Raw genomic sequence first — 27,985 nt, 5'->3', positions numbered from 1 at the left:
TCTTCTATAGCAACAACGTGAGCATTCTTCTTTAGCTTCCTTTTAGTCTTAGACTTGTTCACTTTCAAAACATTTAGTAGTTGGTACAATGTGCAGTAAGGAGATTCCCCTCCCTCCCAGCAGAAAATTATAGCAAAGTCTGCAAAAACAACCAGGGGTGTTAAATTACTCATGTTTATTTATAACAGACCTTCAGCCAGTACAGTACAAAACTTACAGTAGTATATCTCCGTTACACAAATATTTACTTACAATATATTACATATACAAAATGCTTTGCAATAAGTCTCAAAAGCTAGTTTAACTCCCCTTGAGAAAGGAGAAAAACTCTTTAAAAAAAGGGGGAGGGAGAACCAAAGGAAGAAGGGTAGGTGAAAGGGTAAGGTCCAAGGAGACACCAAGCATGGGCTACAAATGAAACCCTGGGAGAGAGAGAGAAGAGAGGTGGTATTGCACTTGCTTCTGTGTTTTTTTTTCTTTTTGTTCTTCATAACTTCTGATTAAAAATATATATAATATATATATTATGTACACAAGGAAAGAAGCTGCTGAAAGTATTACAAAATCCCATCTGCAGCTTGGACACTGACACAAAAAAACAAAGATCTGGAAAAGTGTCTATTTAGAAATTTTTGTGTGTGGTGTTGGTCTTGAATATCAATATAAAAGGAAAACACCTCTTTTCTCCATGTGGGTTTCAATGTGTTTTTTTTTCTTTTTCTTTACTTTTTTTTTTTTTATGCAAAAGGAGCTGGGAGAGAGCATGAGGATGTTTGAGGTTCCAGAGCTGGAAGGCTCTGGAAAGTAGGATTTTGTACCTAAGACCCTGGTTAAAGTGCAGTGATGGTTTGGAGAGAGACAGAGTGCCCTTCTCTCCCCTCCTTAGCACCTGGTCTTGCCCTTCCAGTCTCTGCTCTCATGGGCTCAGAGTATAGCCTCAGAGCATAGTCCTTCATGTTCCAGGAGGTTACAGGTGCCAGAGCTGACTGGGGGAGGGGATGGGGGGGCACCCTAAGGCTCTGATACCCCAGAAGGGACTAGTCCTTATGAGGTGTCACCAAATACACAGCAGACACAGAAGAGGTGGTACGGGGTAGGTCTAACAGGAAGGGGCTCAATAACCAGAACAGTTGAGGAGAACCCTAGATATTAATCTCAGCTCTGCTGCCATCCTGCAACAAGGAGCCAGTTCCCTGGGGGACGGTTGAGGAGACTCTCAGCTTCTCTAGAGACCACTCTCCTTCCAGCTAACTCCCCCATCCTCTGCCCTTGGCAGCATCTGTTTATTGCTACATTGTCAAGGAGGAACAATTAACCCACAGTGCCCCTCCTTGACAATCTGGTTCTCTTAGGGAGACTACATAATGGGAGAGAAAAAGAAGGGAGAAGAGAAGTTTTTCTAGGGTCTCCTTTCCCACAGAGGGTAAGGTAGACTTTTCTTAGAGCCCTTAGGAGCCCCAATCCCAGGGTCTGTTCCTTAGCCAACCCTTCACCATCCCCCTAAATTATCCCTGATAGGGAGTGAGAAAAGTAGGAGGCAAACGAGCCAATAAGGAAAGGACATATGGAAAGAAAGATGGAAGGGAAGAGAAAAGGAAAGAGAGAAGGACCAAGTGTTACAACTTGTGAGGTGTTGTGTTTGGTTTTTACTTTCTTTTTTTTTTTTTTCTTTAAATATAGAAAAACAGCCTTTGGTTTGAATCTCAAGGAAGCAGAGAATGGGATAGCTGTGGCCTTGGGCAGAAAACGCTTGTAGAAAGAGACCTCCACTCGCAGTGGAGCCATATCTCCTCCTGCCACCTTCTCACCAACTAGGTTACCCAAAAAGCCAGGGGTCTCTGCTGTAGCCAGGAGGAGCACGCCCCCTCCTGCCCTATGTCTGGGAACTGAGTGTAGAAGGGGGCAGTAAAGGATGACCCCCAGTTCAGTTGTGCCCATCCCATTCTTGCTAGGACAAGAATAGAATGAGGTGAGGGGCAAATGCCCTTCCTCGTCCTGGGATAATTTTTGGTTATACTGAAAATTAGAAGAGAGAAAAGAGACACCCTTTTCTCCCTGCCACTGATCCTAAGAACAGGGCCCAGAAGCCTGGGAATGAGGGTGAATCCTGCAGGGGGGAGAAGAAGAAGGCAGCATGACTGTGGGGTTGAGACATCCCCTTGTCATCAGGCAGCAACCCACTAGTTTCTCACAGGAGAGGGACTCTGGGAGCCCCTGAGAGCCTAGGAAGGTCACTAGAGTGGAGAAGATTAGAGGTGGAAGAGAAGGAGAAGAATTTTAACCCACCCCCTTCCCATGCCCTGGTTCCCAATTAGGCACCTGTGGCTCCCAACATGTCAGAGATAGGACTGCAGACCTAGCCTTGGCCCCTGAGAATATAAAATTGGGGCACTCCAAGGAGAGAAAAACCACCACTGAGTAGACTGGCAGGTTGAAGAGAGTAGCAGTGTTGGGGGTTGTTTGAGGAGAGAAGAGATAGATCACATCCCAGAGGGAGATTCCCACTGTGGGCTTTGGGGAACTCATATTACTAGGGGCATGTCAAGAGGACCCTCAGTCCCACAGTGCCTGGGGAGAATTTCTTCAGCCCCTCCTACTTCCAAATGAGGGAATTCTTCATTTGTTCAAGCATAGTGCAAGCTGCCTAACGTGAGAGGGCACAAGAGGTATGGAGTACCAGGTTGGAGGGTCCCAGAGAGGAGATATAATGCCACAGAGCTAAGGTAGGGCCAGAGGGGGCTATGCCCATCAAAACTAAAGAATCAGATAATGCAAAAGGTGAGGACTTCACACAAGAAGCTCAGAACTCTTAGGCCTAAGAGGAGCTTCCGCCCCCGAGGGCTGTTAGAGAAAGCTGGATCAAAGAAAGAAAAATTAGGCCTAAATAAAGTGGGAGGGGACGGTGGGCAGGAGGGCAGGGGAGGGGTTGGGGGTGGTGGTGGTAAGTGACTGATACAAGGTAAGAGAAAAAAGCAAAAGAAAAATCAACAAATTATATTAATAAATAACTCTGAATATGCCGGGATGAGAGGAGAAGAGGAAAAGGAGAAACACAAGCGAAAAGGCCTGTTTCATCACAATGCTTAAATCAGTCAGGGTAGAGGAGACTACGTGAGGAGGGGTCAGGGTCAAGGGTGAGGTCAGGTAGCCAGTGGTAGAGGCCACCGAGCAAAACTCCTTGGGATGTAATGGGGACAGAGCTAGACTCCTGTAGGTAGGGCAGGGGAGTGGTGGGCTGAGGGGAGGGCAGTAGGTGGCTAGCCCACCTTGTGTTCCCCCCGGACAATGTGGGAGGAGAATTCGTACCGGTCCTGGCTGTGGTAACCACAGATGTTACACTCGAAAGGGTCTCTGAAGCCGTGGCAGCCCATGTGGATGGTGAACATGACATGGTCCAGAAAGAGGATTCGGCAGTGCTCGCACTTGAAGGCCTTCACGGGCTCACCACTCTCGCCCACCACCCGGAGCACTTCCTTGGAGGGGCCTGGGGTGCCCCGCAGTAACCCCTCCTGCGGCTTGGGGTCCTCTTTGGCGTAGGCAGGGCTGGGCCGGCCCACCACAATGGTGGGAGGTGGCTGGGGCGGGGGGCCCTGAGGGAGGGATACCACCCCCCCAACTCGATCTTCGTGGTTGCTCTCTGTATCTGTGGAGTCCTGACAGCCATTGCTAGGGGAGGCCCCAGGGTCAGTCAGGGGGCCTCGGGCCCGGTAGAGGAGGGGGCCTCCATCAGCCAGGTCCTCGGGTCCCTCACCTGCTTCTCGGGACCCTGGAAGCTCTAGTCGACCGGGGAGGGGCTGCATCTGGGTGTAGACAGAGCTGATGACGGGTGTGAGTTCTGAGATGCAGTTGGTAGGTGGAAGGCGGAGGGGACGCAGATGCTCTGCCCCCACAAAGGCCAGAGAACCTCCGAAGCCAGGCTCCAGGCCATGATGTGCCACCAACTCCACATCCTTCTCATAGCCACCCGAGTTCACATCATAGGGGATGTCTGAGAGGCTGAAGCGCATCTGCTTTTCACCTGTGGAGGAGAGGCTCTCAGCAGAGCTGGGTTTGGAGACCGTCCTGAGTTCCCCCAGGATGACTTCTTTGTTTGCTTACCGTGGGGTGACTGACACATTATTTACCAGCCCTCATTCACTTCCCTCAAGGTCAGGACCTCTGTGGGGCCACTCCCCAATTCCACGCTATAATCATAGGGAAGGACTCGGTCCCAGCCCGCTGATCTTTAATACTTCCTTCATTGCCCTTTATAAAGCTAGAGAGCGAACATCAAGGCCAGGTGGGTGGACCCCATACTCACATCTCCTCCCTCTGAAAGCCGGGGCCCTTCTCTCAGTCCCCATAGGCTGGAGTCCTTGCTGTTCTCAAAAACGGGGAGAACCTGAGCTCCCTGACCCCCTCTTCTTAGCAGCACCACAAGAGCCTTCAACATGGACCCCTCTCCACCCTCTAGAGGTACCTTCTCCCTCTCCACTCCCCTTCTGTTCTGGGATAGGTTCTAAACACCAGGGACGACCAGGTCACTTTCCCCCCTCAATCAAATCTCCAGATCCACCTGGTCAGATGGCCACCAGAGCTCAGATTTAGAGGATCTGTGGTTTAAAGCTGATGTCTCATAAATAAATAAATAAATAAATAAATAAATAAATAAATAAATAAATAAATAAATAAATAAAGCTGACGTCTCGGGCAGCCTGGGTGGGTGGCTCAGCGGTTTAGCGCCGCGTTCAGCCCAGGGCGAGACCTGGGATCGAGTCCCACACAGGGTTCCTGGCATGGAGCCTGCTTCTCCTTCAGCCTGTGTCTCTGCCTCTCTCTCTCTCTGTCTCATGAATAAAATATAAATAAAATATTTTTTAAAATAAATAAATAAAATAAAGCTGACGTCTCCTCTCCAACTGGACTCTTACCTACAAACTTCTGGGGGGTGGAACGCTTGCGTTTGGTGAGGCTATTGGCCAGCCGATCAATGAAAGTTGGCCGCTCAGAGGATGAGTGCAGCATGGAGTCTGGTACCATCTCCAGGTCACGTATCTCGTCACCTAGAGGGAAGGAGGTGAGGACAAGTAGCAGCAGGGTAGCATTGGCTCAGCAGCCTTAGCCTGGAGAAAATCAGCAGGTCAGTAGCCAAGGAAGGTCATACCCAATACCTGGAAAATTGGGCTCCGCCTACTTCCCCCTATCTAGAGTTCATCCTAGCAACATTTCAGGTAATTTGAGGACAATTATATACATTTGACCCTTGGTTTTATACTTCCTTGTGTTCTCTCTCTCCCATTAGACTGAGGACATAGATCAAAACCTCCCTGACTCCTGGATCTTCCTGCAGCACCTACCACAGGGCTCTGCACTAACTTGGGAGTACTTGGCCGATTTACTGAGGGGGCTGTCCTTTTTCCACAGACCTCATCCCTTTGTCAGGGGTGGGGTGGGGTGGGGTGAGTTGGGGGGGGTGGTAGTGCTGGTGTTGAAACTATCCTCGTTCTGCACTTCCTCTGGCCCTGTGCTCGATGTCCCCACATGCCTGCCTACAGCCCCACCTGGTTGGCCAGCCAGAGCTTGGGCTTCAGTGCTGAGACTCTGTAGGTAGTTGTGGCACCGCTCTTTGTGCTCCTCCAGGGTACTCTGCTGTTTGTAGCTCCGGCCACAGTAGTTACATTTGTAGGGCTTGCCCACTGTGGGAGAGGAGACTGTAGGAGGAGAGAGGAGAGATATGGCGTTAGTTACTTCTCCCCGTGCCCGGGCTCTACGAAATCATCCAGGAGCAAAAACACACTGGCATGAGGAGGAAGGGACGTGGCTCAAGAGAATGCTGCTTTTCTTTCCTTCCCTAACTTCAGCTGCAGGCACAGACAGATAACCAAACCATGGAGAAGAGGACCAGTGTGCAGCCATGGGAGGAAAGAGGGGACCCGGGGCATATAGCCTTGGACTTTTGGTGGGCCTCTCGGTGCCCAAACTGCTGCTCAAAGGAAGGAGGGGCCAGGGGCTTTGTAGGGGATCATCCCTGACAGGCAGGCTGGCCCCACCCTAGGATCTCAGATTCTGGGGCCCCAACTGTGGTTTAACCTTTCCATGTGGCAGACGGGTGTAAGTGCTGTTGATCAGACAAGGGGATTTTTTGCTTATGACCTATCTGCTTTGGTTTGGGGGAAATTGGTGGGCTGGGGTGACAGAAATGAGAGCCCTTAGATCTGCCAGTGTGGGGAGGGGCAGTTTTCACTGACCTTTACTTGTACTTCTACCACCACCCCTAGCCTGGTTTTACCGCTTATTTTACTTTCTGTCTCTCTACCTTGAGAAACCAAGAGAGCCCCAGGTTTATCGCTGATAGAGAAATTCTGAGAAGAGAAAAAGAATAAAAGAATGGAGAGTGAAATAAAGGAGATGAGTAAAAGGAAGAGAACATCAACTTTGAGGGTCTTTTAAATTTTTTTGTTTTTACAGATTTTAGTTATTTATTTGAGAGAGAATGAGAGCATGCACGTGAGAGAGCACAGGTGGTGGAGAGACACAAGCAGGCTGCTCATCTAGCAGCGAGCCCAATGTGGGGTTTGATCCCAGGACCCCAGGATCCTGACCTGAGCTTAAGGCAGACTCTTAACCCACTGAGCCACCCAGGTGCCCCTAAATTTTTTAAAAATAAAGAACGAATAAATAAATAAATAAATAAATAAATAAATAAATAAATAAATAAATAGAACAGTTATACAGATTTCGTTTCTGGGGTGCCTGGCTGGCTGAGTCAGAAGAGCATGAGACTCTTTTTTTTTTTTTTTTTTAATTTATTCAGAGGCAGAGAGAGAGAGAGAGGCAGGCAGAGAGGCAGAGAGAGCAGCAGGCTCCATGCAGGGAGCCTGACATAGGACTTGATGCCGGGCCTCCAGGATCACGCCCTGGGCTGAAGGCGGCGCTAAACCGCTGGGCCACCAGGGCTGCCCATTCTTTTCCTTTCTTTCTTTCTTTCTTTCTTTCTTTCTTTCTTTCTTTCTTTCTTTCATTTATTTGTTTGAAGGAGAGAGAGAGAGAGCAGGGGAGAGGCAGAGGGTTGCAGACTCGTTGAGCATGAAGCCCAATGCAGAGCTTGATCGAAGCACCCTGAAATAATGACCTGAGCCAAAACCAAGAGCCAGATGCTCAACCAGTGAGCTACCCCGGCGCCCCTAAAGACGACTTTCGAGAGATGATATTTGTGAGAGGAGAGAGAAAAGTGAGAGAACAAGGTATTGTGTATATTATTTTAAATATCTTTTTTTTTATTTATTTATGATAGTCACACACACACAGAGAGAGAGAGAGAGAGAGGCAGAGACACAGGCAGAGGGAGAAGCAGGCTCCATGCACCGGGAGCCTGACGTGGGATTCGATCCCGGGTCTCCAGGATCGCGCCCTGGGCCAAAGGCAGGCGCCAAACCGCTGCGCCACCCAGGGATCCCTATTATTTTATGTATACTGCTACTATTGAGCAGGGAGACAGGAGAAAGTGTCTCCAGGAGGTTGGCAATGACTACCCCTCTGCCGCCTGTACATAGACACCTAAACTGGGCCTTGGTTCGACCTACGCCATTTTGATCTTGCTCTGTAAACCCTCGTACTTGGAGGATGAGGGGAATGCCATGGTCCTCATCCACCCAAGACTTTTGGGGAAATGGTTTAACATCTTGGAGAGAAGCCCCTTTTTTCTTATAGTGTATGTTCTATGCAAAGCATCTCAAGAGATGGGACCCAATGTTGTGCCTGTGTCTAATTCTGTCCCTAATAATCTTCTGTAGAACAACATCCAAAATCTACCCCTTGGCCTTGGTGGTGGTGGTTCAATTCTAGGGACCAAGCCATCCCAGTTCCAAACCAGCAGGGGGAGCCGGCCCTTAACTGAGGAAAATGAGTATGATTCTTGGGCACAGAACCTTGCTAGGGGTCCAGGAGGGCTGCAGAATAGCTCTGTGACGAGCAAATCTTTTTTATTTTTTTTCCCTCTCTTCCTCAGAGCTTCGGTTTCCTTGTCAGCAAAATGAGGATAACACCATCTACCTCAGAATTGCTATGAGGATCACACAAGGAGACAAGCGAAATGCTTTGTAGATCATAAAGCCTGAATTGACGATGATCTTTCTCCTTTTTTCTCACCCAGCTCCAAGGTGAGAGAACCTAGAACAAGGTAGGTGGCTGGAAAAAGTGTGGGGAGGTGACTGCTCTGTTCCTTTAAATCTCAGCCCAAGAGAGTTTAGGAAAAGAGAAAAATAGCAAGGAAAATTGCCAAGGACAGATCCTACTAATTTTTTCCCCTCTGCCCTTCTTCCTGCCTTTTCCTAATCTTGAGCTCCTCCTTCCAGCCAGCTTGACTCCTGGCCTCTTCTCAAGGACAAGCAAAAGCTTAAAACTTAGTACGATGCTTCAAAAATGCTATCGGCCCAGCTGATTCAGACCGATGCTGACTCAAACAGTCTTGGCTGAGGCTATGAAAACTGGGTAGTCCAGTCCCCTGGCACGGATCCAAACACCTCCAGACACCTTCACGACTTATTCTTGCCTCTGGGAAGGTGACAACCTCTTGGGATGGGGAAGAGAGGCTTTTCCTGGGTTTCCTCTCTTCCTTTGGAGTTTGGAGGCCCGTGGATGTTTTTAGGAACCAGTAGGAAGTAAAGGACAGACAGTGGTGGTCCAAGACCTCTGGTATTGGTATTGTGGAGGGAGGGGATGATGGTGATGGGCATGGGACCTCAAGCACATGGGAGTTTGAGGAAGGGTTTTCCTGGTGCTCAGAAGTATGGGGGGGGGATGGGGCATGGATGGTTCTGGCATTAGCATGAACTTTAAAAAACAAAGGGCAGATGACTGTTAAGAGCCAAGAAAGTCACCCGTCAACCATGCTCCTTTTATTCCAAATCACAGAGTGTGGCAGATGTAAAATATTTCATCAAAGAGTCCCCCAAGGGCAGCCCTGGTGGCTCAGCAGTTTAGTGCCGCCTTCAGCCCAGGCATGATCCTGGAGTCCCGGGATCGAGTCCCACATCAGGCTCCCTGCATGGAGCCTGCTTCTCCCTCTGCCTGTGTCTCTGCCTCTCTCTGTGTGTCTCTCATGAATAAATAAATACAATCTAAAAAAAAAAAAAAAAGAGGGGATCCCTGGGTGGCTCAGCAGTTTAGCGCCTGCCTTCGGACCCAGGGCGTGATCCTGGAGTCCCGGGATCGAGTCCCACATCGGGCTCCCTGCATGGAGCCTGCTTCTCCCTCTGCCTGTGTCTCTGCCTCTCTACCTGTGTGTCTCATGAATAAATAAAATCTTTTAAAAGAGGAGAAAGAGAGAGAGAGAGAGAGAGAGGGAGAGAGAGAGAGAGAAGTCACTGAGCTCTATCTCCCAGGTATACTGAAGTCCCACTCCTCGTTTCCCGCCAAACAAGTCACTGACCTGAGTGTGTACGGAGGTGGCCCGTGAGCGCGTCACGCCGGCGGCAAGCATAGTTACAGAAGGGACATTTGAAAGGCTTCTCCCCAGAGTGTAGCTTGATGTGGCGCAGCAGGTTCCCCTTCTGGGTGAAGGAGGCACCACACTGGTTGCAGTGGAAGGGCCTCTCACCTGCAAGAGAAAGAAGAGATCTCTGAGGACTGGGTGTGAGGAATTTTGAAGGTTGAACCTCTTCTCTCACCCTCGGCCCCACCCTGCCTGAGTGAAGGCGCTCAGAGCAATTTCTAAGAGGCAGAGCTGTGGTATCCACACAAAACTCCTGCTTTCTAAAGATCCCTTGGGAGCAGTCGTACCCTGGGAAGGTGTGGGTCAGGAACAAATGGCAGGGCAAAGGGCACCAGGCCTGGAACTCTGGGCCAAAAGACCATTAACCCCAAACGGAGCCCTATAAGACCCACTCTACCCCAGGAGCCCAAAGCCTGAGAAAGCAGAGAAGAGGCTTTTGTTTTCCTTTATTTATTTTTGTTTATTTTTTGTTTGCTTAAATCTTGAAACCCTGAGGGCCCAACTAATACCCTGGAGTCCTGTCCCCGTTAGACTCTAGGACCCTTCCTGAAGCTACACCATCCTCTCCCTCACCTCCTTCTCCCACGAGAAAGGTACTGGTTTTTCTTTTCAACGATAGCTGATGAAAGCACCAGAGAAGTACGCGTGTTGAGGGAAGCCAAATGCCATCTCCTCCTTTTTTCCATCAGCTGGAAAATGTGCTGGGAGAGACCCTTCCTTTTCTTTTTCTTTTTTCTTTTCTTTTATTTTTATTTTTTATTTTTTTATTTTTTTATGATAGAGAGAGAGAGAGAGAGAGAGAGAGAGAGAGAGAGGCAGAGACATAGGCAGAGGGAGAAGCAGGCTCCATGCACCGGGAGCCCAACGTGGGATTCGATCCCGGGTCTCTAGGATCGCACCCTGGGCCAAAGGCAGGCACCAAACCGCTGCGCCACCCAGGGATCCCGACCCTTCTTTTTCTGAGGCTACCCCACTGCAGGCATGGCCTCCTGCGCCTCTGCCTTTCCGGCCCATCCTGGGAGCTCCTCTGGGGCCCCCTGGCCTACTCACCTGTGTGGCTGCGCTTATGCACCATGAGTACATTGGGTCCGATACAGACCATGCCGCAGACATCACACTTGAGCTTGCCATTGGGCAGCCGGATGCCCCCGGGGGAGTGAGGCTCTGGCCCACTTCCATCACAGTAGCCCAGGGGTTCTGACAACGAGTCTTCCACGATCACACTGTCATCCTTTTCTAGGAGCCGCTCATCTGGCCCCAGCAGTCTGCTTGACTCCTCATCGCTGTACATCTCCACCTTGATGGAGTTGGCTGGAGGGTGGGATGGTGTTTAGGACAGAAACAGGCAAAGGGGGCAACCTGCCCGCAAACCAGAATGGTACTCCTGATGTGCAGAAGGCTTTCTCCCAGCCCTGAGACACGCAGGCTTTAAAAGAGGCCAACGACCTAAGTATCCTGCGTGGTGATTTGGTAGTCTCGCCGGGACCTGAAACAACCTTTTCCTCCTATCCCACCACCCAGATGAACAGACTCTCAGAGAAAAAAGCTGGGGTACATGGGATGTCTTCTGTCCCACTGGGGAGAGGAGGAGGCCAAGGGGAACCCTTTTCTCCACTCTCTTGTCATTAAGAAAGATGTCTGGCTGGGCCCTGGGCAGGAAGCCAGCAAGTCACAGTGGCGGGAAAATGGTCCTAGGAAGACCAAAGAGATGGCAGGCTAAGGAGAGAGCAAAACTGGAAGACAGACATGGCTCGCGTTATCCTCCCCTCCCCATAAGACTGAACCCCTCTGTTCCCCTCCATGAAGATCTGGAGAGGGGGGTATGAAGGAGGGAGGAGCCACTGAGGAGAAAGCTTTGGCTCTTGCTCTGACCTACATTCCTGGCTATTCCAACCATTTAGAGAATGTCACAGATCTAGGGCCAGCGAGAAGAGGCAGGCATGGGGACCCTATCCAGGCAGGAGAATGGGGGCGGGTCACCAGGAGATCCCTCTTGTCTCTAGTTCCTATCTGACTCTAGTCATACTTATGGACTTGCTTCTCCAACTCCAGGGTTTCTCTTGGGAGCCTCTACCTTAATCCCACCCACGCCTCTTTCAATTCCCACGCCTCTTTCAATTCCACCCGAGTTGGGCAGCAACTGTCCCCTCTCCTTTCAGAAGGAAGACCTCAGCTGCTGAACTCCTTACTGCTTCTCAGAGCTCTAAGCAGGAAACCAGAGGGAGGCAGCGATGGGGAAATGGCTGCCCATGCAGGGTGAGCTGGGGGCCAAACAGAAGCAGGGGCGCCTAGTGCAGGGCAGGGCAGGGCAGGAGGCTGTACTTACCACTGAGTGAGCGGCTGGGAGAAGAGTGCTGGCTGTTGGGGGTGCTCACCGAGGGCCCCACTGGGGCCCCGAGGAACTCCTTCTCCAGAGATGAGTCCCCGCTACCTTGGAGGAGAGAACAAGGGGACAGGTGAAGCTGCAGCTGGGGCCTTTTACTGTCCACTGCCTCACCTCTTCAAAATCCTGTGACGCGTCACAAACATTCATCTGGCAGCCACGTACAAGGCAGCGTTGTGTGCTTGGCACCGTACCTTGCGCCCTTGGCAGCCTGGGTGCCCGGTGCGGGCTTCTGCGAGCTCAGTGGCTGCGCCTTGCCCACCCTACCTTTATCTAGGCCTGAGGGGAAGAGCATCACTGCCTGACGTCCACAGGAAGCAGGGCTGGGGCTGGGCGGGCCAGGGCCGAGAGGAAAATGGGGGCCTCAGGAGGGAGGCGGTTCAGGACAGACGTTCTTCCCTACTGTTCGTCTGCGGAGCCCCCAACACCAGATTCGGGATCTGCAGGAAGGGCAGCTGGAATGGCCCCTGAATCTAATGATAATAATAGTAATCATAATGATAGCCGCCAACATTGATCAAGTCCTCACTTTGTGCCAGCCACGTTTCTATTCACTTTAGATGAATTATCGCATGTAACGTTCACAAAGTCCCCGTGAAACCGGTGCCAATACTATGTTAATTTTGCAGATGAGAAAACTGAGGCACAAAAGAGGTTGTGTTACTTGTCCAAAGTGACATAGCTGGTAGAGGTGGAACCAGGACAGATCAAAATCAGTAAGCACCCATGTCCTGGGCCACCACCTACACAGCCAGTTGGGAGTCACTGTTTTAGCAGAGGAGCGTTGGGCCCACCAGACCTTCTTAAATCAGCACAAATTTGACTACTCTAGAAAGCCCCTTATCTGATATGAATTCCAATCACATATTTACTGCTTGGTGCTCCCTTGACAGTAAAATATTTATTCTCAATATATTTGTTAATGTGTTGACAGATTGCTTTGTAAAAAATGAGTTTTAAGAGTTTTTGTATGTACCTCTAAAAATTAGTTAACATACATGAATATATGAATCAGGTCTTAAAAATCCCTCCTCCCCATAGTCTTCTGCACAAATTTATAGGTGAAATATAACACATGTAAGTAAACACACACATAGACACAGACACATCACATATGTAGATACACATAAAGAGAACATACCCACAGGGATAAACACACCCATAGACTTCTACAGTATCTGCTAACATGAACATGCATGGATGTGTACACACAAGCCTAAATATGGAAAAGCAAAAGAAAGAGAGACACAAGCCCTAAAATTCATCCCTAAAGTCCACCTATGAGTACTTTACCCAGTTTCCCAACTATGTACATACTTACTTTCACAAAATAAAGATTCCATTATAAAATGGTTGGAGTCTTGGGCCTGAGGCAAGAAATCCGGAACACACCCTCCTGAGGGATCCCTCTCCAGCTTTGGTCAGTGGGAAGAAAACAACCACTCAGGACTTTGGGACCATTTCCCATTCATATCCTCTTCTAAAAGTCCCATTTCCCCCATTTGTTCCCATCAAAGCCTGAGGAAATTTGTTCACTATCTATAGAAAATGCTTTATAAATCGACACTGTGTTTTCCCGACTGGGGCTCTTTAGATGAGCCATGGTTATCTAGAAAAGTTGCCCAAGTCAGAACCATATACATATCATGAAGTAAGCATCTCAGAGTTGACAGCCGAGATGTGTAGACTCAGACCTAGTTTTAAAATATGTCTTTTAACCAATTGGTAGTGTTTGCTATGGCGAAAGGGACTAAAAGGGGCATCTCTTCATTCCTTTTCAGGTGATAGTGCTGACTTGCCCTGAATCACTTGATGTCAGTGATGGGGGAAGAACTGGGCTCTGGGTCCTGGTCCTGAGTCCTTGACCCTAAAACAATGAGTGAACTTGATGGAAATCCCAACCTACTAGGCTGAGACTGCCTCTTGGAGCCAGGGGCTTGATACACGGGGGCACGGGGGGCACGGGGAGAGGGGAGGAATACGCTTAGAGGGATATTTAGGGGCTTTAAGAGGAAAACATCCTTTGTGCATTTCCTTATTAAGGCCTGGGAACAGGAGGAAGCACAGGTGCCTCCAGAGCCCCATCAGTAGTTTGAGAGGCTCTTTGATGCCATGGCCCTCCCTGGGGAAAATAGGCTCAAGTCTGCTTTTATGGGGCTAATACATAAAAATGAATCTGTTTCAGGGGCCAGAAAACCTTTATGGGGACCCAGGGATTTTGAGTTCTACTGAAGGGTGAAGGGGCCTAGAGTCGGATTTAGGAAGTTCAGCAGTTCCTCTGTCAGTTCCAGAAACCCCAGGGAGGGAACTTCAAAAGCCTGGGACTCCCAAGAAATCCCAGACTGTCAAAGCCAAGAATTAAGGCCACTCTCAGGTCTCGGAGAAATTTCCTTGGTCAAAATCATCATAGATTGGCTGAACCCCCATAGGGTAAAGCCAAATCATGAGGTTGACATCAGAGGAACAGGGAGGTGGGTACGGGGCAGAAAGGCAGGAGGGAGAGAGAGAGGAAACAGGGCAATGTCCCACAGGCTCAATGTGTTGCACAGGCTAAGGAGACCGGCCCTCCACTCCTGCCACCCTTCCTCTATCCCTTCAAAGAGTGGCTGCCCCCAGGAAGGAGCCATGAGGTCCGAGGACCTCCACACTTCTCTGCTTGTTGCCTAACTGCTTTCCCTGTCTTGACCATGGGCTCCAGGGGGGCAGGATGCTAACCTGCTGGCAGGAACAGTGGGTTCGAGCTGAGAAAGACGCCCATTCCCAGCTCTATTGTGGGGAAACGGCCGAGGGCCCTCGGATCTCTGCTCCAGAGTGAGGCATCTGCCGCCGAGGCTCCCCTGTTCCTCCGCTCCAGCGCCCCTGCCCACCCAGGCCTGCCTCGCGTGTCACCCCGGGCAGCTCTACGTCTGTCCCCAAGGCCTAATCAAGATGTCACCACGAGCTCCCACTGTCCAAGTCGCAGTCTTTGCTTAGCAACACCAAACACCCTTCCAGTCCTCCGCCAGTGTAAGGAGGAACGCCCCCTCCCCCGCCACACACACGCACACACACGCACACGCAGGCAGCCCCCATCCTCTCCCTGTCCCCGGCTCGGAGTTGCTGCTGAATCGCTCCCTACCCGGCGCCCCTTCCCCCGCCACCGGCCACCTCCTGCCTGAACTTACATTATCCTTCCCTCGCCGGTGAGACCCTGGGGTGCGAGCGCGGCCGCCGCCTTGGAAACGGCGAGGGAGCGCGGGTGGTGTGTGCATGTCTGCGGCTCGGTGGCAGGCAGGGGTGAGCCCAGCCACTCACCTTCCAGGAAGCGCGGATTCCTGGAAGTGAGGGGAACCGCCGTCATTTCGCAGGCAGCGGCACGGTGAGCAAGGGGCCCACGGCTGCAGCCAGCGGGGAGAGCTCAGCCCAGGGTGTGTGTGTGAGAGAGAGAGAGTGTGTGAGAGAGGGAGAGGGAGAGGGAGAGGGAGAGGGAGAGGGAGAGAGGGAGAGGGAGAGAGGGAGAGGGAGAGCGCGAGCGAGCGCACGCTTGGATGTGCTTGGGGAGGGGGCTGGAGAGAACGTGTGTGAGTGTGTGAGTGTGTGTGCGCGTGGTGGGGGGAGGCGAGGCTACAGCATCCCCTTCCCAAGCCGGTAAAGGGGTGGGGGTGGGGGGTGTGCACCGGGAGGGGGAGGCAGTTGCCCTCGTGCCCAGCAGACAAAGAGGAACTGCACAACAAATGCCTGAGAGAGGCAAGAGTGTATGGAAGAGAGAGAGAGAGAGAGAGAGATGGATGGGTCCTCGAGGTGGGAGGGAGGGGGGGGGCCCAGGGAAGGCCCAATCCTCTGCCAGCTGGGGAAGCCAAGGCCCCAGAGGTCACGGGGCCCAGGACACGGGGCAGCTTCAAGGCTCTCAGGCCGGCAGAGAGCCCCTCCCCCTCTAAACTCGGGCCGCGCACTCCCTCCGCCCCGCTCCTCCAGGAGGGAGGTCGCTCTCCAGATCTGGGGTCTGGCCGCCCCTCCTTCCCAGCAGCCAGGACACCCGGCAGTCTGCTCTCAGGCTAGCGTCGTGGCTCGGTGGCCCCAAGGCTTTGCAGATCCCGGGCAAAATCGCGGTCCAGCCTCCCCACCTCCGCTCCCCTCTCCTCCTGTGCCCCTGGGGCCGGCGGCCGCAGACAGCGCTGATGAACCCGCCTTCGATTGAGACAAGGCCTCTGCTCCCTTCCCTTCCAGAGGAGCTGCTCACTGACGTGCTGACCTACTTTGGAGACTAGATTTTCTGATTCCAAGAATTTGGGGGTGGGAGGGGCCGTGAAACTTTGGGCTGCCTACCCCTGGATCCCTTTCTAAGGTTCCCTTAAACATTTCACAGTCCCAGAGAACTTGTGACAAGCCTTGTTCAGTCAGTCAATTAATTGCTTGAGCTGGGTTTGAGCAACTCAGTTTCCCTTGAAAGATAGGGATGGGAGGTAGGGAGAGAACCTGTGTGGGAAGTTAGTGGACTCCTCCTTCTCGTTCCTCTCTCAAGACCCCAGGAGGAAGAGACCCTCACCTTTAGAGAGAGACAAGGGGGAGAAGATGGATTTTCTGAATCGGGTTCCATGAGGTGGGAAAATCTCTTTGAAGAACAGGAGAACATACCCCCTTCATCAGGTGGCCAGGTGAGGGAAGGCCACCTGGTGTGGAGACAGAAGAGCTGTGATGACCTTGAAGTGCCACAGTGGGCTCCAGGACGGATGTGCACAACGGCCTTGGCCTTGCCCGCTGCTTGCTTGCTGGCCCAGCAGAGATGGGTCAGTGACGGGCTCTCAGGTGCACCTCATGGGGACCATCTCAAACATGCCCAGTACTGCAGGGGCTGCTTTTCACAACGGATGTTAGCCCTCCCTCTTCCCGTTCCCTAAGGTAGTTGCTGGCAGCTAGAATCCTCAAAACACAGGTGAGGGGGTTCTGGCCTCTACTTTCATTCAAAAACCATCCTGTGCAGAGGCTTCTCTTATCTGGGAAATGTCAACCTGCTGAACGCAGGGAAAATTCGGTTTCATAGCACCGTGAAGCAAACCCCCTAAGAGGTTCTCCTCTAATCAACATTCTCCAGAGACTGAGCTCCATGGGATATCCCTGCCAGCCACTTTCCCAGCTTTTCATTTACCTGCGTTAGGGCAGGGACTGTTTTTTATTCCTCTAAGTGTTCCCCAGCAATAAAACAGGGTCTTGAGTGTGGTTGTTGCTCAGCAGTGGTTTTCTGGGTAGGCTTAAACTGAGCAGGAGATAGAAGGACTGGCTGATTCCTCAGAAGGGCCAGGACTTTAGTTCCAATAAATCTTTTTCAGTTAAATCAGTCCACTTGATCCCTGTCACTCTCCAGCACGTGGCAGGTATCAAATGCGTTTACCCGGTCCAACTCCTTCCCTCCTTACATGAGAAAGGGGGTCAGAGTCAATGTCTTACCTTACACTACTCAGGTGTTGCCAATGACTCTTATGTGTGTGTCTGACCCATCTTGCTATCATCCTTTGAACGTGCCCATAATTCCATTGGTCCCACTTCAGGGTAAAAAAAAAAAAAAAAAAAAAAAAAAGCTATAGGTCATTTCTACAACGGTGCTTAGATTTCTGATGGGCACACTCATCATGTTGAAACCCAAATTCTGGCTTCCCTCACCTTTCATAATCATCTCGTGCCCTGACATTCTAATGGTCCAAAAAATGATTCCTTCTGTCTTGGAGATAGACTTTGTCTTAGGTCTTTCTCTACACCCTCAGAGAGGGAGCCAGATAAAGTTCCTCATTTCTTTTCACCTTGTTAAACTCTGAGAAGATCCTGATTAGTTTCATATCTCTAAAAGCCATTCATACTATGAGCAGCATGATCTCTTCTGCCTCAGTAAGAGTATTTGGCAAGTTTGAAAAGCCACGGCATGTTATAACCATGGAAAAGGACTGGGAGAAATGGGAACTGGGCTCTATATCTCTCTTTCAAAGGCTCTGTGTTGTTGGCCCACTGTCTGAATTCAGCCCATAGACAAGTTTGGCCTGCTCCGTGGAACATTTTTTAAAATATTGAGTCATTACTCTAAAATGGAGACATTTCACATAAAATCTGGATTCCTGAATTCTCTTGAAAAATTGGAAGTTTGGGCCACGCTGGATACACATTCTGGCATGGCAATGACTGCTGGACACCAAGAAGGAGTGTGTTCTCCAATACATGACTGTCCCCCATTCTCTTCTGCTCACTATCTGAACCTGTTTACTCATTTATATACCCACCTGGCTCCTCCGGGCCTTTGAGGTTGGAAACCCTGCTCCACACTCTACCTGGCTGGGATGGAATATCATGTTTGGCCGGTGTCCTCAGAGTTCTCCACAGGAGAGGAAACCACATTTTCCTTCTATCTTTTTGCTTTAAATCATTCCCCTCCAATCTCCACTTGTGTTCCTCTCCTATTCCTTTCCCCTTACCTTCTTCCCCCAAGAAGTCTGGGAAGAGAATCACTATTTAGGGAATGCAAAATAACCCAAACAGATGCTCACTACCAAGCACTAGCACTACCAAGTGTGAGTGGCAGCTCTGTGGCTGGGGCACCCAAGGTCCTGTGCTAGGCTGAAGGCTCTCCACTCTGCTCCACAGGCAAGTGGGTGCTCCCAGCCCCTTACAATCAGAATGCACAAGAGGGCATACCAGACATATAGGAGCGGCCATTGCAGTCTTCTATGTCCATCTTAGAGTCTGCTGAAAGAGAAAAATAGCTGCTATTAGAAGCCAAATCTGGGAAAGGAGGAGGTTTCTCCCTGACATTCTGGAATTAGCAAGTTTGCTCCAACCCTATCCTACAGAAGAAAAACCTCCTACTTTGTCCTGATGAGAAAGACAATGTACCCCAACTTACAAACCCCAGGGTCTCCTCCCAACCCACAACTTCTGCGGGCTTCCCCAGCCTCTGGAGTGGAAACACTGTCTTACTCTAGAGTGGTCCCAGTTGTGTTGTTTTGAGAGTAGACCCTCCTCCTGTAGGTGGAGCTGATGCAGTGGGAAAGGAGACAGGTTATAGCCCAGCCTTCTGGAGGCAAAGAAACCAGCCCCACAGAAGCCCCAGGCCTTGTTAAGGATGGGGTAGTAATAAGAGGAAGAAGCGGGATTCTGTCTCAAGGGATTCTTTTCCAGGTATGTAGGGGAGGGAGGGGACAGGAAAGTAGAAGATGGGGAGCAGCCCACCCCAGGTTTCGTGAGGAGTCCTCTACTGAGACTATAATAAACAAATTAAACCTTTAAGTGGCTTCTCCCCACATTCTTGTCAATTACTTTGCTATGTTTATTTTTTTTAAAGGTGGAAGCCTGAATTTAAAAATGCAGGTTAGTCTATTTAAGAGAAGCGAGCAGTAATTGGCAGTAGAGTATTAAATCAAGAACTGAGAACAATTAAAAGTGATAATTTGTTCCAATGAATTATCTTAGGAGCCTGTGGGAGGAGGAAAAAAAATCTTGTTGGTGGAAATTTACATACCTCCAAAATTGATTTCAACAGTCATTGAATGAAAAATAAAAACTGTAGGGGCAGATCTGGGGGCATAAGAGTGGGGCAAGGGAAAGAACCTGAGCTGTCACCAGGATTTCTGATCTCTTCGAAGGATCTCTCTGAGGCAGATGGATGAAAATTTGATTTGCTTGTAATACTACACTGTGAGAGGCAAGGGTGGGGGATTTTGGAGGATGCACAGGGGGAAAGTATCTATTACCCTGTTTCCCCCTCCCCCAGGTCATTCTTGAAGACATCATACTCTTCTGAAAAGTCTCAAAAGAAAGCCTGAAACATGGGCTTTCCTTCAATTCACAAAGCATGGGATCCCTGGGTGGCGCAGCGGTTTGGCGCCTGCCTTTGGCCCAGGGCGCCGTCCTGGAGATCCGGGATCGAGTCCCACATCGGGCTCCCGGTGCATGGAGCCTGCTTCTCCCTCTGCCTGTGTCTCTGCCTCTCTCTGTGACTATCATAAGTAAATAAAAAAAAAAAACAAAAAACAAAAAAAAACAATTCACAAAGCAGCTGTGCTTTCATTAGAGTCCTAGTCTCACCCAGGAAGCCTGCATGTGGAAGAAAAAAATTACCTAAATTTATTTTCAACTCTTCACATTCTCCCTGGCATTGGACTGAGCTTTGGGATCAGACTGCTAAACCAAGCCACAATAATAAGTGGTTCCTTGAAGGTTCCCTTAGGGGTAATGATTAGAAGAGCCAAGTCCACAGTGGTTAGCAAACTCATACCCTCTGGAACTAGCCATAGAACTTGTGGTGGGCAGAGATTCAAAGAATGAGGAAGGGCGGTCTGGTACTCATGGGGCCCCTTTCATTTCCGAATCATTAGCTCCATAATTGCCCTTCGGGATTTTTCAAAACTGCAAAGCTAAGATGTCACAGGTGACTTCCCTTCGCACACACACACGCACACACACACACGCAGAAGAAGCAAGAGTGAGCAAGATTTCCTCCATTTTCTGCTTGGGGAAACTGAGGCTCAGAGCAGTTAAATGACTTGTCTCAGGGCTCATGGTAAGACTGGAACAGGAAAAAGAACACAGGTCTTCTGCCACTCTGAGTTGTGCTCTTCCCATTAAACCATCTTTCTTCTTTTCAAAAGCCAGAATACTCAAGGCCTTCATGGATCTTCTTGCTTTTCCCCTTTTTTTTTTTTTTTTTTTTTTTTTTTACTTTTCCCTGGTTCTAACATCAATTAAGGCATCTTTTTCTTTGGTGTGACCCCCGTGGGAATGGGGTCTGTTACTTAAAAAGAAGAACAAGTTGAGCAGGCTCTACAGGGAGAAATATGCTAATGTAATGTGTGTGTGTGAGAGAGAAAGAGAACACGAAGGAACCAGGGGCTAGATAAGCACTAGGTAGGCAGAACAGTTGAAGCATAGCATTCAGCTAGCACTGGCTCAGAAAGTGCATCTCATTCTTGGACACCCGCCCAAATGGTCCCAAAACAATTTCCAGAAGGGTCTGAAGGAGTTGTTTTCTGAGTTGGACTTTGTTCCTAGCAGTAAACTGAGCTCTTCTGCTTCTTAATTGCTCTTAACAGGTGCTCCATGACACATCTTGGGCAAAATCAGTGTTTGGCTGCCTCTAACCCATCCACATGCCAAGTTGGTAACCCTGGAAGTGAGAGGGGATGGAGATGCTGCTGTTCCCAATCCTGGTATTCTGAGAGCCAGGAGCAAATCAGTAGACGCAGTTCACTGTTTGTTCAAGTCTCTAGGCAGCACATCCCTCTCAACCTTCCCACTCCCCGCCCCTCAAAGCACCTCCTCCCCTGCCTGGCCAGGCAGGCAGATCTTAGTGTCTCCTTAGAGGAACTGGGTCAAATTAGGCACTGCCAATTGGAGACATACCGCAGGGGGAGGAGGTATAAAAAGAGAGAAGTTAGTTACACAAGACAGGTTTGGCTCAAAGATCTTGGAAAGAAATCAGCTTTATAGCAACATAGGCGTCATTCAGTGATGGAGGTAGGCACATATGTACTGTAAATTCAGTTCAGTGAGCTGAATACAAAGCAACTAGAAATAGTCTCCCAATTCGAAAGGAAGTGTCTCTGAGGAGGGAGGAAAGGTTGGTCATTGTAACCTCCAGAGACAAAGGTTTTCTTCCCTGTTCTTTTGAATCCACTTGGCACTGTAACAAGAGTCCTCTATGGCCCTGGCTCTCTCCCATCAACACAATATCGCATTTGAACAGCAATGGGCAGGAATGGACATTCCTTCTAGACAGAAGATTTCCCACCATACTTCCTGACAAGCAACAAGTCACCAGCAATCCAAGGTCTGACTTCAAAGGGCTACCACCCCAACGTCCCATCTCCTCAAAAATATCCCCATAGCTTTCACTATTAGGTGACAAAAATGTCAGAAAGTCAAGTTGTCTCTATGTAGTGGCTCTGAAAGCCTGAAATAAGATGGACATCACAAGTATTTAAGGCTCTTCAAATCCTCTAAAGAATCCTGTTTGATCCAGTGACACTCCAAAATTGGAATTTAAAATACACTCCATGTGGTCTAGTGGGTAGAAAGGTAGTGAGGAGGACATTGTTGGGAAAGAGAGTGGAGGTGGAGAGAGTGGCAAGGATCTGTCCCATCTTTTTCGTTGTTGTTTCCCAACTGCAGCAAGGAGAAGCAGAGTTTTTTTTTGTTTTTGTTTTTTTGTTTTTTTTAATCTTGTTTCCCTTAGGACCTGGGACCTGAAGTGGAGTATGGTGATTATTAAGACAGAACTTTCGGGGATCCCTGGGTGGCGCAGCGGTTTAGTGCCTGCCTTTGGCCCAGGGCGCGATCCTGGAGACCTGGGATCGAATCCCACATCAGGCTCCCGGTGCATGGAGCCTGCTTCTCCCTCTGCCTGTGTCTCTGCCTCTCTCTCTCTCTCTCTCTCTCTCTCTCTGTGTGTGACTATCATAAACAAACAAACAAACAAAAAAAGACAGAACTTTCAGGGGACGCCTGGGTGGCTCAGCGGTTTGGCGCCTGCCTTTGGCCCAGGGTGTGATCCTGAAGACCTGAGATCGAGTCCCACATCAGGCTCCCTTGCATGGAGCCTGCTTCTCTCTTTCTCTGCCTGTGTCTCTGCCTCTCTCTGTGTGTCTCTCATGAATAAATAAAATTAAAAAAAAAAAAAAGACAGAACTTTCGGGATGCCCGGGTGTCTCAGCTGTTGAGCGTTCGGCTCAGGGAATGATCCTGGGATCCAGGATCAAGTCCCACATCAGGCTCCTTACTGGGAGTCTGCTTCTTCCTCTATGTCTCTGCCTCTCTCTCTGGGTCTTTCATGAATAAATAAAGAAAATCTTTTAAAAGAAAAAAACAAACAAAAAACCAGAACTTTCTACCTGGCTAGGGGTGAGCAGTTCTGGTACTACAAGTAAACCAAACCCATAGCATCATCCCCACTTGTCTGTACCTTTGTGAACTGAATCAAATCAATAAAAACATCACTGGTCTCGTTCTGCTATCAGGGCTTTGCAGAATTAAGGAGGGGAAAGAGGTAAATGGTTCAGGGAAGAGGTGGACTGAGGCATTGTCTGTTGTCTGACCACATGCCCCTTTTCAGGAAACAGACCTTGACATCTAGCAATCTACAGCTCTGAAATGATCTTTAGGGTCAACCTAGTGCCCTCTGAAGGAAACCCACCAACCTTTTCTCAGCTCATGTGTCTGTCTTTACAGCAGAAAGATCTGGCTCATTTTTTCACCAGGCTGTAGATGGTGACCTTCTGTCTACATATAATGCAGACGAAGACAACTCGATTTCATTATCCAAGTGCTTGGGGAACAGTGCTGAGGGGATGAATTCCCCGGTCATCCTAGTAATGGCCAGTCTCTAAAATAAGAAGGGGTAGGAGCTGGAAACACAACACCTGGGAAATAGGAAAATATCACCTCATTGTCTCCTTTTAGATCTCAGATGGATGCATCTTTTCTCTTGTTCTTTGCGCTTCCCTGTCCTCCCCATGTAGACTGCGGAAGAGAAAGAAGGCTAAGGTTTACGGGTGGGAGGAGAAACAATCCTACTCCTCCCATGTCTCATTTTAGGACTCAAGGAACTAAGGAAAGGGCCAAACTAAACAGTTTAAATCACTAGGTGTGATGCCCATGAGATGATACTCTCTGGGCTTTTTGGAAATACCCTTGAGTGTTTGGGCCCTGTGTTTATAGAAAGTCACAGGTCACAAAGTCACTGCTATTCAGCTGTATGTTTGAGCAGGGGTGAGGAAAGTAGGGCAGCAGGGTTCAATTTGAACTTTATAATAATTAGTTTTCAAGCCAAAGATGTCCCCAAACAAAGTTAGCTCTGTCAAGTGAAGTCTGAAATTGGAAGTCTCAATGAACTATTCTGACTGGGGTAGGGTAGCAAAAAGGGGGAAGAGACCGGAACAACTGCTTTTGGTGACACTCCTGACCAGAGTCTCTAATGCATGCTGACTGAAAGGGCTCACCGCTGTTTGGGCTGGAAACATGTTTTGGGGCTCCTCTGCTAACAAAGAATCTTGCCCTGACAATCCAATTTAGTAAGCCTCTCTTCATGTGGAGCGCCTGGGGCAGGGATGTTGTAGGACCTGGGGGATCTTGGAGTCAGAATGGAGCTGAGAGATGATCACCAATCTCTTGATTTTTAACAGAAGATATTATGCTGAGTCACCCATCTGGTTAGCGACAGAATTAAGACAAATAGAACCCAGGTTACCAGCAAGATAGACAGCCTTTCCACTACAGTACATAGTTAAACCTTGCCACGGTAGGAAGGTTTGGGGTCACCATGCTTACCTTCTTTCTCCGGTGTTGAAATGTATAATTTTGGGGGGTGCATCTTAATGACTTACATCCTTGAACTAGAAACACAGGTTTATGGATGGAAGAAAAAAATAATCTTCTCTTTCTCATGTCTCTTTTTAGAGAGTCTGAGCCCAAGGAAAATGCCAACCTAGACACTTACTAGGTCACTTTAAGGTAGAAACAGGGTCCTTGGGGCAGCCCGGTGGTTCAGCGGTTTAGCACTGCCTTTAGCCCAGGGCCTGATCCTGGATACCGGGGATAGGGATCGAGTCCCTCATCAGGCTCCCTGCATGGAGCCTGCTTCTCCCTCTGCCTGTGTCTCTGCCTCTCTCCCTCTCTCTCTCTGTGTCTCTCATGAATAAATAAATAAAATCTTTAAATAAAAAAGAGAAAGAAAGAAACAGGGTCCTTGACCCAAGGATTACACAAGCATATGTATTCCAGCAGAGACTATAAAGTTGATGCTGGGATGCCTGGATGGCTCAGAGGCTGAGCATCTGCCTCCTGCTCAGGTCCTGATCCGGGATCAGGGATCGAGTCCCATATCGGGCTCCTTATGAGGAGCCTGCTTTTCCTTCTGTCTCTGCGTCTCTCTCTCTCTCTCTCTAGTGTCTCTCATGAATAGATAAATAAAATCTTTAAAAACAATAAATAAATAAATAGATAAATAAATAAACAAACAAATAAATAAATAAAGTTGATGCTATTCCCACTGGTGGGGTGGGAGAGGACAGGCCATTCACATCAAAACTATCCTTTATTAGATGCTTTTTCAGATAAACCTTGAAACTGTCTGTTTCCAATACAGAATCCACAAATCTGAGAAGAGGAGACAAATCAAACAGCTTGGAATTCAGAGTTTCCTTCAGGCAGGGTCAAGAGACCAACAAAAAGAGGGAGTCCTGCTTGTGGCATTGTCTACACCCACAGGGCTCCACACTCTTATTTGTTCCTATAGAGTAAAATGAGCCTAGAAATACCTGCCAACAATAACTTCTCTTAATTTTTCCTTGATTATTTTGTGTGGATGTTGAGGGAAGAAAGATGGCCAGGTTTGTTTGGTTTTTTTTAAGATTTTATTTATTTATTCATGAGAGACATGAGGGGGGGGCAGAGACAGGCAGAGGGAGAAGCAGGCTCCCCACGGTGAGCCTGATACAGGACTTGATCCCAGGACCCAGGGATCACCACCTGAGCTGAAGACAGATGCTCAACCATTGAGCCATCCAGGTGTCCCATAAATTACCTATTTCTTCTTTTTTTTTTTAAAGATTTAATTTATTTATTCATGAGACACACACACACACACAGAGAGAGAGAGAGAGAGAGAGAGAGAGAGGCAGAGACACAGGCAGACAGAGAAGCAGGCTCCCTGCAAGGAGCCTGACGTGGGACTCGATCCCAGGTACCAGGATCACACCCTGAGCCCCTGAACCAAACCCGCTGAGCCACCCGGGCCGCCCAGGATGGCCAGTCTGGGAGAAAATAATTCCTTTGTGGATGTTAGTAGGAGGTAAAAGGTAGAATAATGTTCCTCCCACACTGGGAAGTACAAGCTGCAGATTTAAACTAAGAGAATATAAAGAAGAAATGTTCAGTTGCATTTTCACTGGAAAAAAGTCAGGACTTCTTTCTGAGCCAAGTTCCAAAATGTGCTTTACCCTTAACCTCCTAAAAGGAAGGGGATTGCCCAGAAGCTACAACTGAACTAACGAACTGCACTCAGTGGGCAACAAAGGCATCATATTTTGTGCTGGAGATCTCAGCATCTACGGAGTAGAGCAAGACAGGATTCTCAACCTGCCAAATTGAGGGCAGTTCCCAGCACCCTGGGAGCCACCCCAGAAGCTCCAGTGAGACCCATCCTGCTTCCCAATGGCAACACTATTTTCTTCTTTTAAGACTTTACTTTTATCTCATGAGCCACTCTTCTGACTATTCTCATGACCCAGGGAGCTGTTTGGCTTCTCTGGCTCTAGGTCGTTGTAGGGAAGGCTGAAGTTCCCCCACACAACGCAAGATTCAGGGAGGTCCCATGGACCCATGAGACAATGTGGGCTCCCCAGCGAGGCATTCTCACATACTCCTACCAAATAAGAAGCTACATTTTCCAAGATTGTTTGATTGGCCTTGTCCTGGTCTTGTCCTCGGAATCTAAGTTATCTTTTTTTTTTTAAGATTCTATTTTATTCATGAGAGAGAGAGAGAGAGAGAGAGAGAGGCAAAGACATAGGCAGAGGGAGAAGCAGGCTCCATACAGGGAGCCCGATGTGGGCTCCGATACCGGGACTCCAGGATCACACGCTGGGCTGAAGGCAGGCGCCAAACCGCTGAGCCACCCAGGGATCCCCCAGAATCTGAGTTATCTTAAGTGGAAATATTGTGGGTCATTGGACACCTGTTTTTAATGCTTCCTAATAATACAAATATGTACCTTCACACAGGTAAAGTGAACAAGTAGCAGTAAGGGGAAAATAACAGGCCTCAACGGTCTGTTTGGCCATGATGATGGAAGGCCTAGAGCTGACATGTGAGCAAGTCAGGAACTGAGCAAGATCACCACTGATGCTTTGAGCGCTCAGGTGGGGTAGACTGGGACACAGGTGGAGCTCTGAAAGATGTCAGTGGGGGGGGATCTATAGAACCATAAAAGTCATGACAGTAGACATTTTTGCTTTTGAGAGAAGCGACTGAAGGGAAAGAAAGTGCACAAAACTTGACACAATGTGGTCGGTAATGCATCAGATCTTCCTGGAAGCAGAGTTAGAAAATTCTTAGCTTGGAGAGAGAAATGGACCTTATTTCCTAAATATCTCATATCTAAAGATCTGTGTTCCATTACATTGCTAACTGCCTCCAGACAGGAAGGACCAATCACATAAAAATTCAAAAAGCATAGAGATCAAACAAAAATTTCAAAAGTGAGAATCTACAACTGTAGCAGATAAAGTGTAAGAAAATAACTGGGAATGGGACTACGCGAGGAGGTACATGGAGGCCTGTTTTACTTCCTAAGGGCTTCCCAAGTCTCTCTCCCTGGAGTTGCCAGCCCCGGGGCTTCCTCGGTTACACTTCTTTCTTAGGACTCCTCTGCAGTGAGTCGCTTCCTTCCCAGGGAGGCACCTGCTTCTTGGGCTCCCTAGACTCCTCATCCTACAGAGTGTAGGGTGCCCTACACAGCACTTCCCACTTCCACTCTAAGTTTCCCTCTACCTCGGTGCTGCCATTCTGCTCACTGCCTCCCAGACATCCCCACCTGGGTCCACGTCCTGCTCTCTAACCTGACCCTCCCGAGCCCCCCCCCGTGGCCCAGGCACCCCCGCCGAGCAGCCTGCGCACCCGCTCCCGGGCGTCCTTGGTCCTCTCCCTTGACCCAGCCCCTGCCTTCTCAGGACCCCTGGCCTCCGTGACCCTCCCCTAAACCTTGAAGCCTCGCGCCGGCCTCCCCCCCGGCCGGGCCAGCTTCTCCCCGAGAGCCACGCCGACCCGGCGACCCCCGCTTCCCGCGCGCCCCCGTCTCCCCTCGCTTCACACCCAAGCCCCTCAGGCCCCGCCCCCGGCGGGCGAGGCCCCGCCCCCCGCGCCTCGTCCAAGCCCCGCCCCCCGCTCACCTGAGGCAGCTCCGCGCGCGCGCAGGCTAGGGGGGTGTGGGAGAGGGGACGGTGTCGGGGAGGAGGGGGGCGGGGCGGCGGGGGGCCCCCACTCTGGCCCGGGCGGCCCAGCGCGGGGGGAGCAGGGTCACTAAGGCGGCGGCAACCGGGCCGGGCCCGAGGCCCGCGCGCTCAGCGGCGGCGGCGGCGGCGGCTCCATCTCCATCAGCGGCTTCACCTGAGGAGGGA

General features: G+C 49.7%; 1 protein-coding gene across 6 annotated transcripts; it reads right to left on the bottom strand.

Moving 5' to 3' along the window:
• Positions 1-169: 169 nt before the first annotated feature.
• IKZF4 (IKAROS family zinc finger 4) lies at positions 170-27,985 on the bottom strand. Of its 6 annotated transcripts, XM_055329150.1 has the most exons (9): positions 27,758-27,985; positions 18,513-18,563; positions 17,280-17,374; positions 11,799-11,903; positions 10,523-10,783; positions 9,410-9,577; positions 5,541-5,690; positions 4,911-5,042; positions 170-4,018 (listed from the first exon to the last, which is right to left on the bottom strand). In XM_055329150.1, the coding sequence occupies exons 5-9, from the start codon at positions 10,761-10,763 to the stop codon at positions 3,258-3,260; spliced, it is 1,452 nt and encodes a 483-aa protein (XP_055185125.1). In that variant the 5' UTR covers positions 10,764-10,783; positions 11,799-11,903; positions 17,280-17,374; positions 18,513-18,563; positions 27,758-27,985; the 3' UTR covers positions 170-3,257. The 6 variants fall into 6 exon arrangements, with proteins under 6 accessions (XP_055185125.1, XP_055185122.1, XP_055185123.1 ...); XM_055329147.1 differs by lacking the exon at positions 17,280-17,374 and having other exon boundaries at positions 27,758-27,813; XM_055329148.1 differs by lacking the exon at positions 17,280-17,374 and having other exon boundaries at positions 18,513-18,560; positions 27,758-27,808.

Source organism: Nyctereutes procyonoides, unplaced genomic scaffold (genome assembly GCF_905146905.1).
Source record: "Nyctereutes procyonoides isolate TBG_1078 unplaced genomic scaffold, NYPRO_anot_genome, whole genome shotgun sequence".
Lineage (NCBI taxonomy): Eukaryota > Metazoa > Chordata > Mammalia > Carnivora > Canidae > Nyctereutes > Nyctereutes procyonoides.
This window is presented reverse-complemented; position numbering and strand designations above follow the sequence as displayed.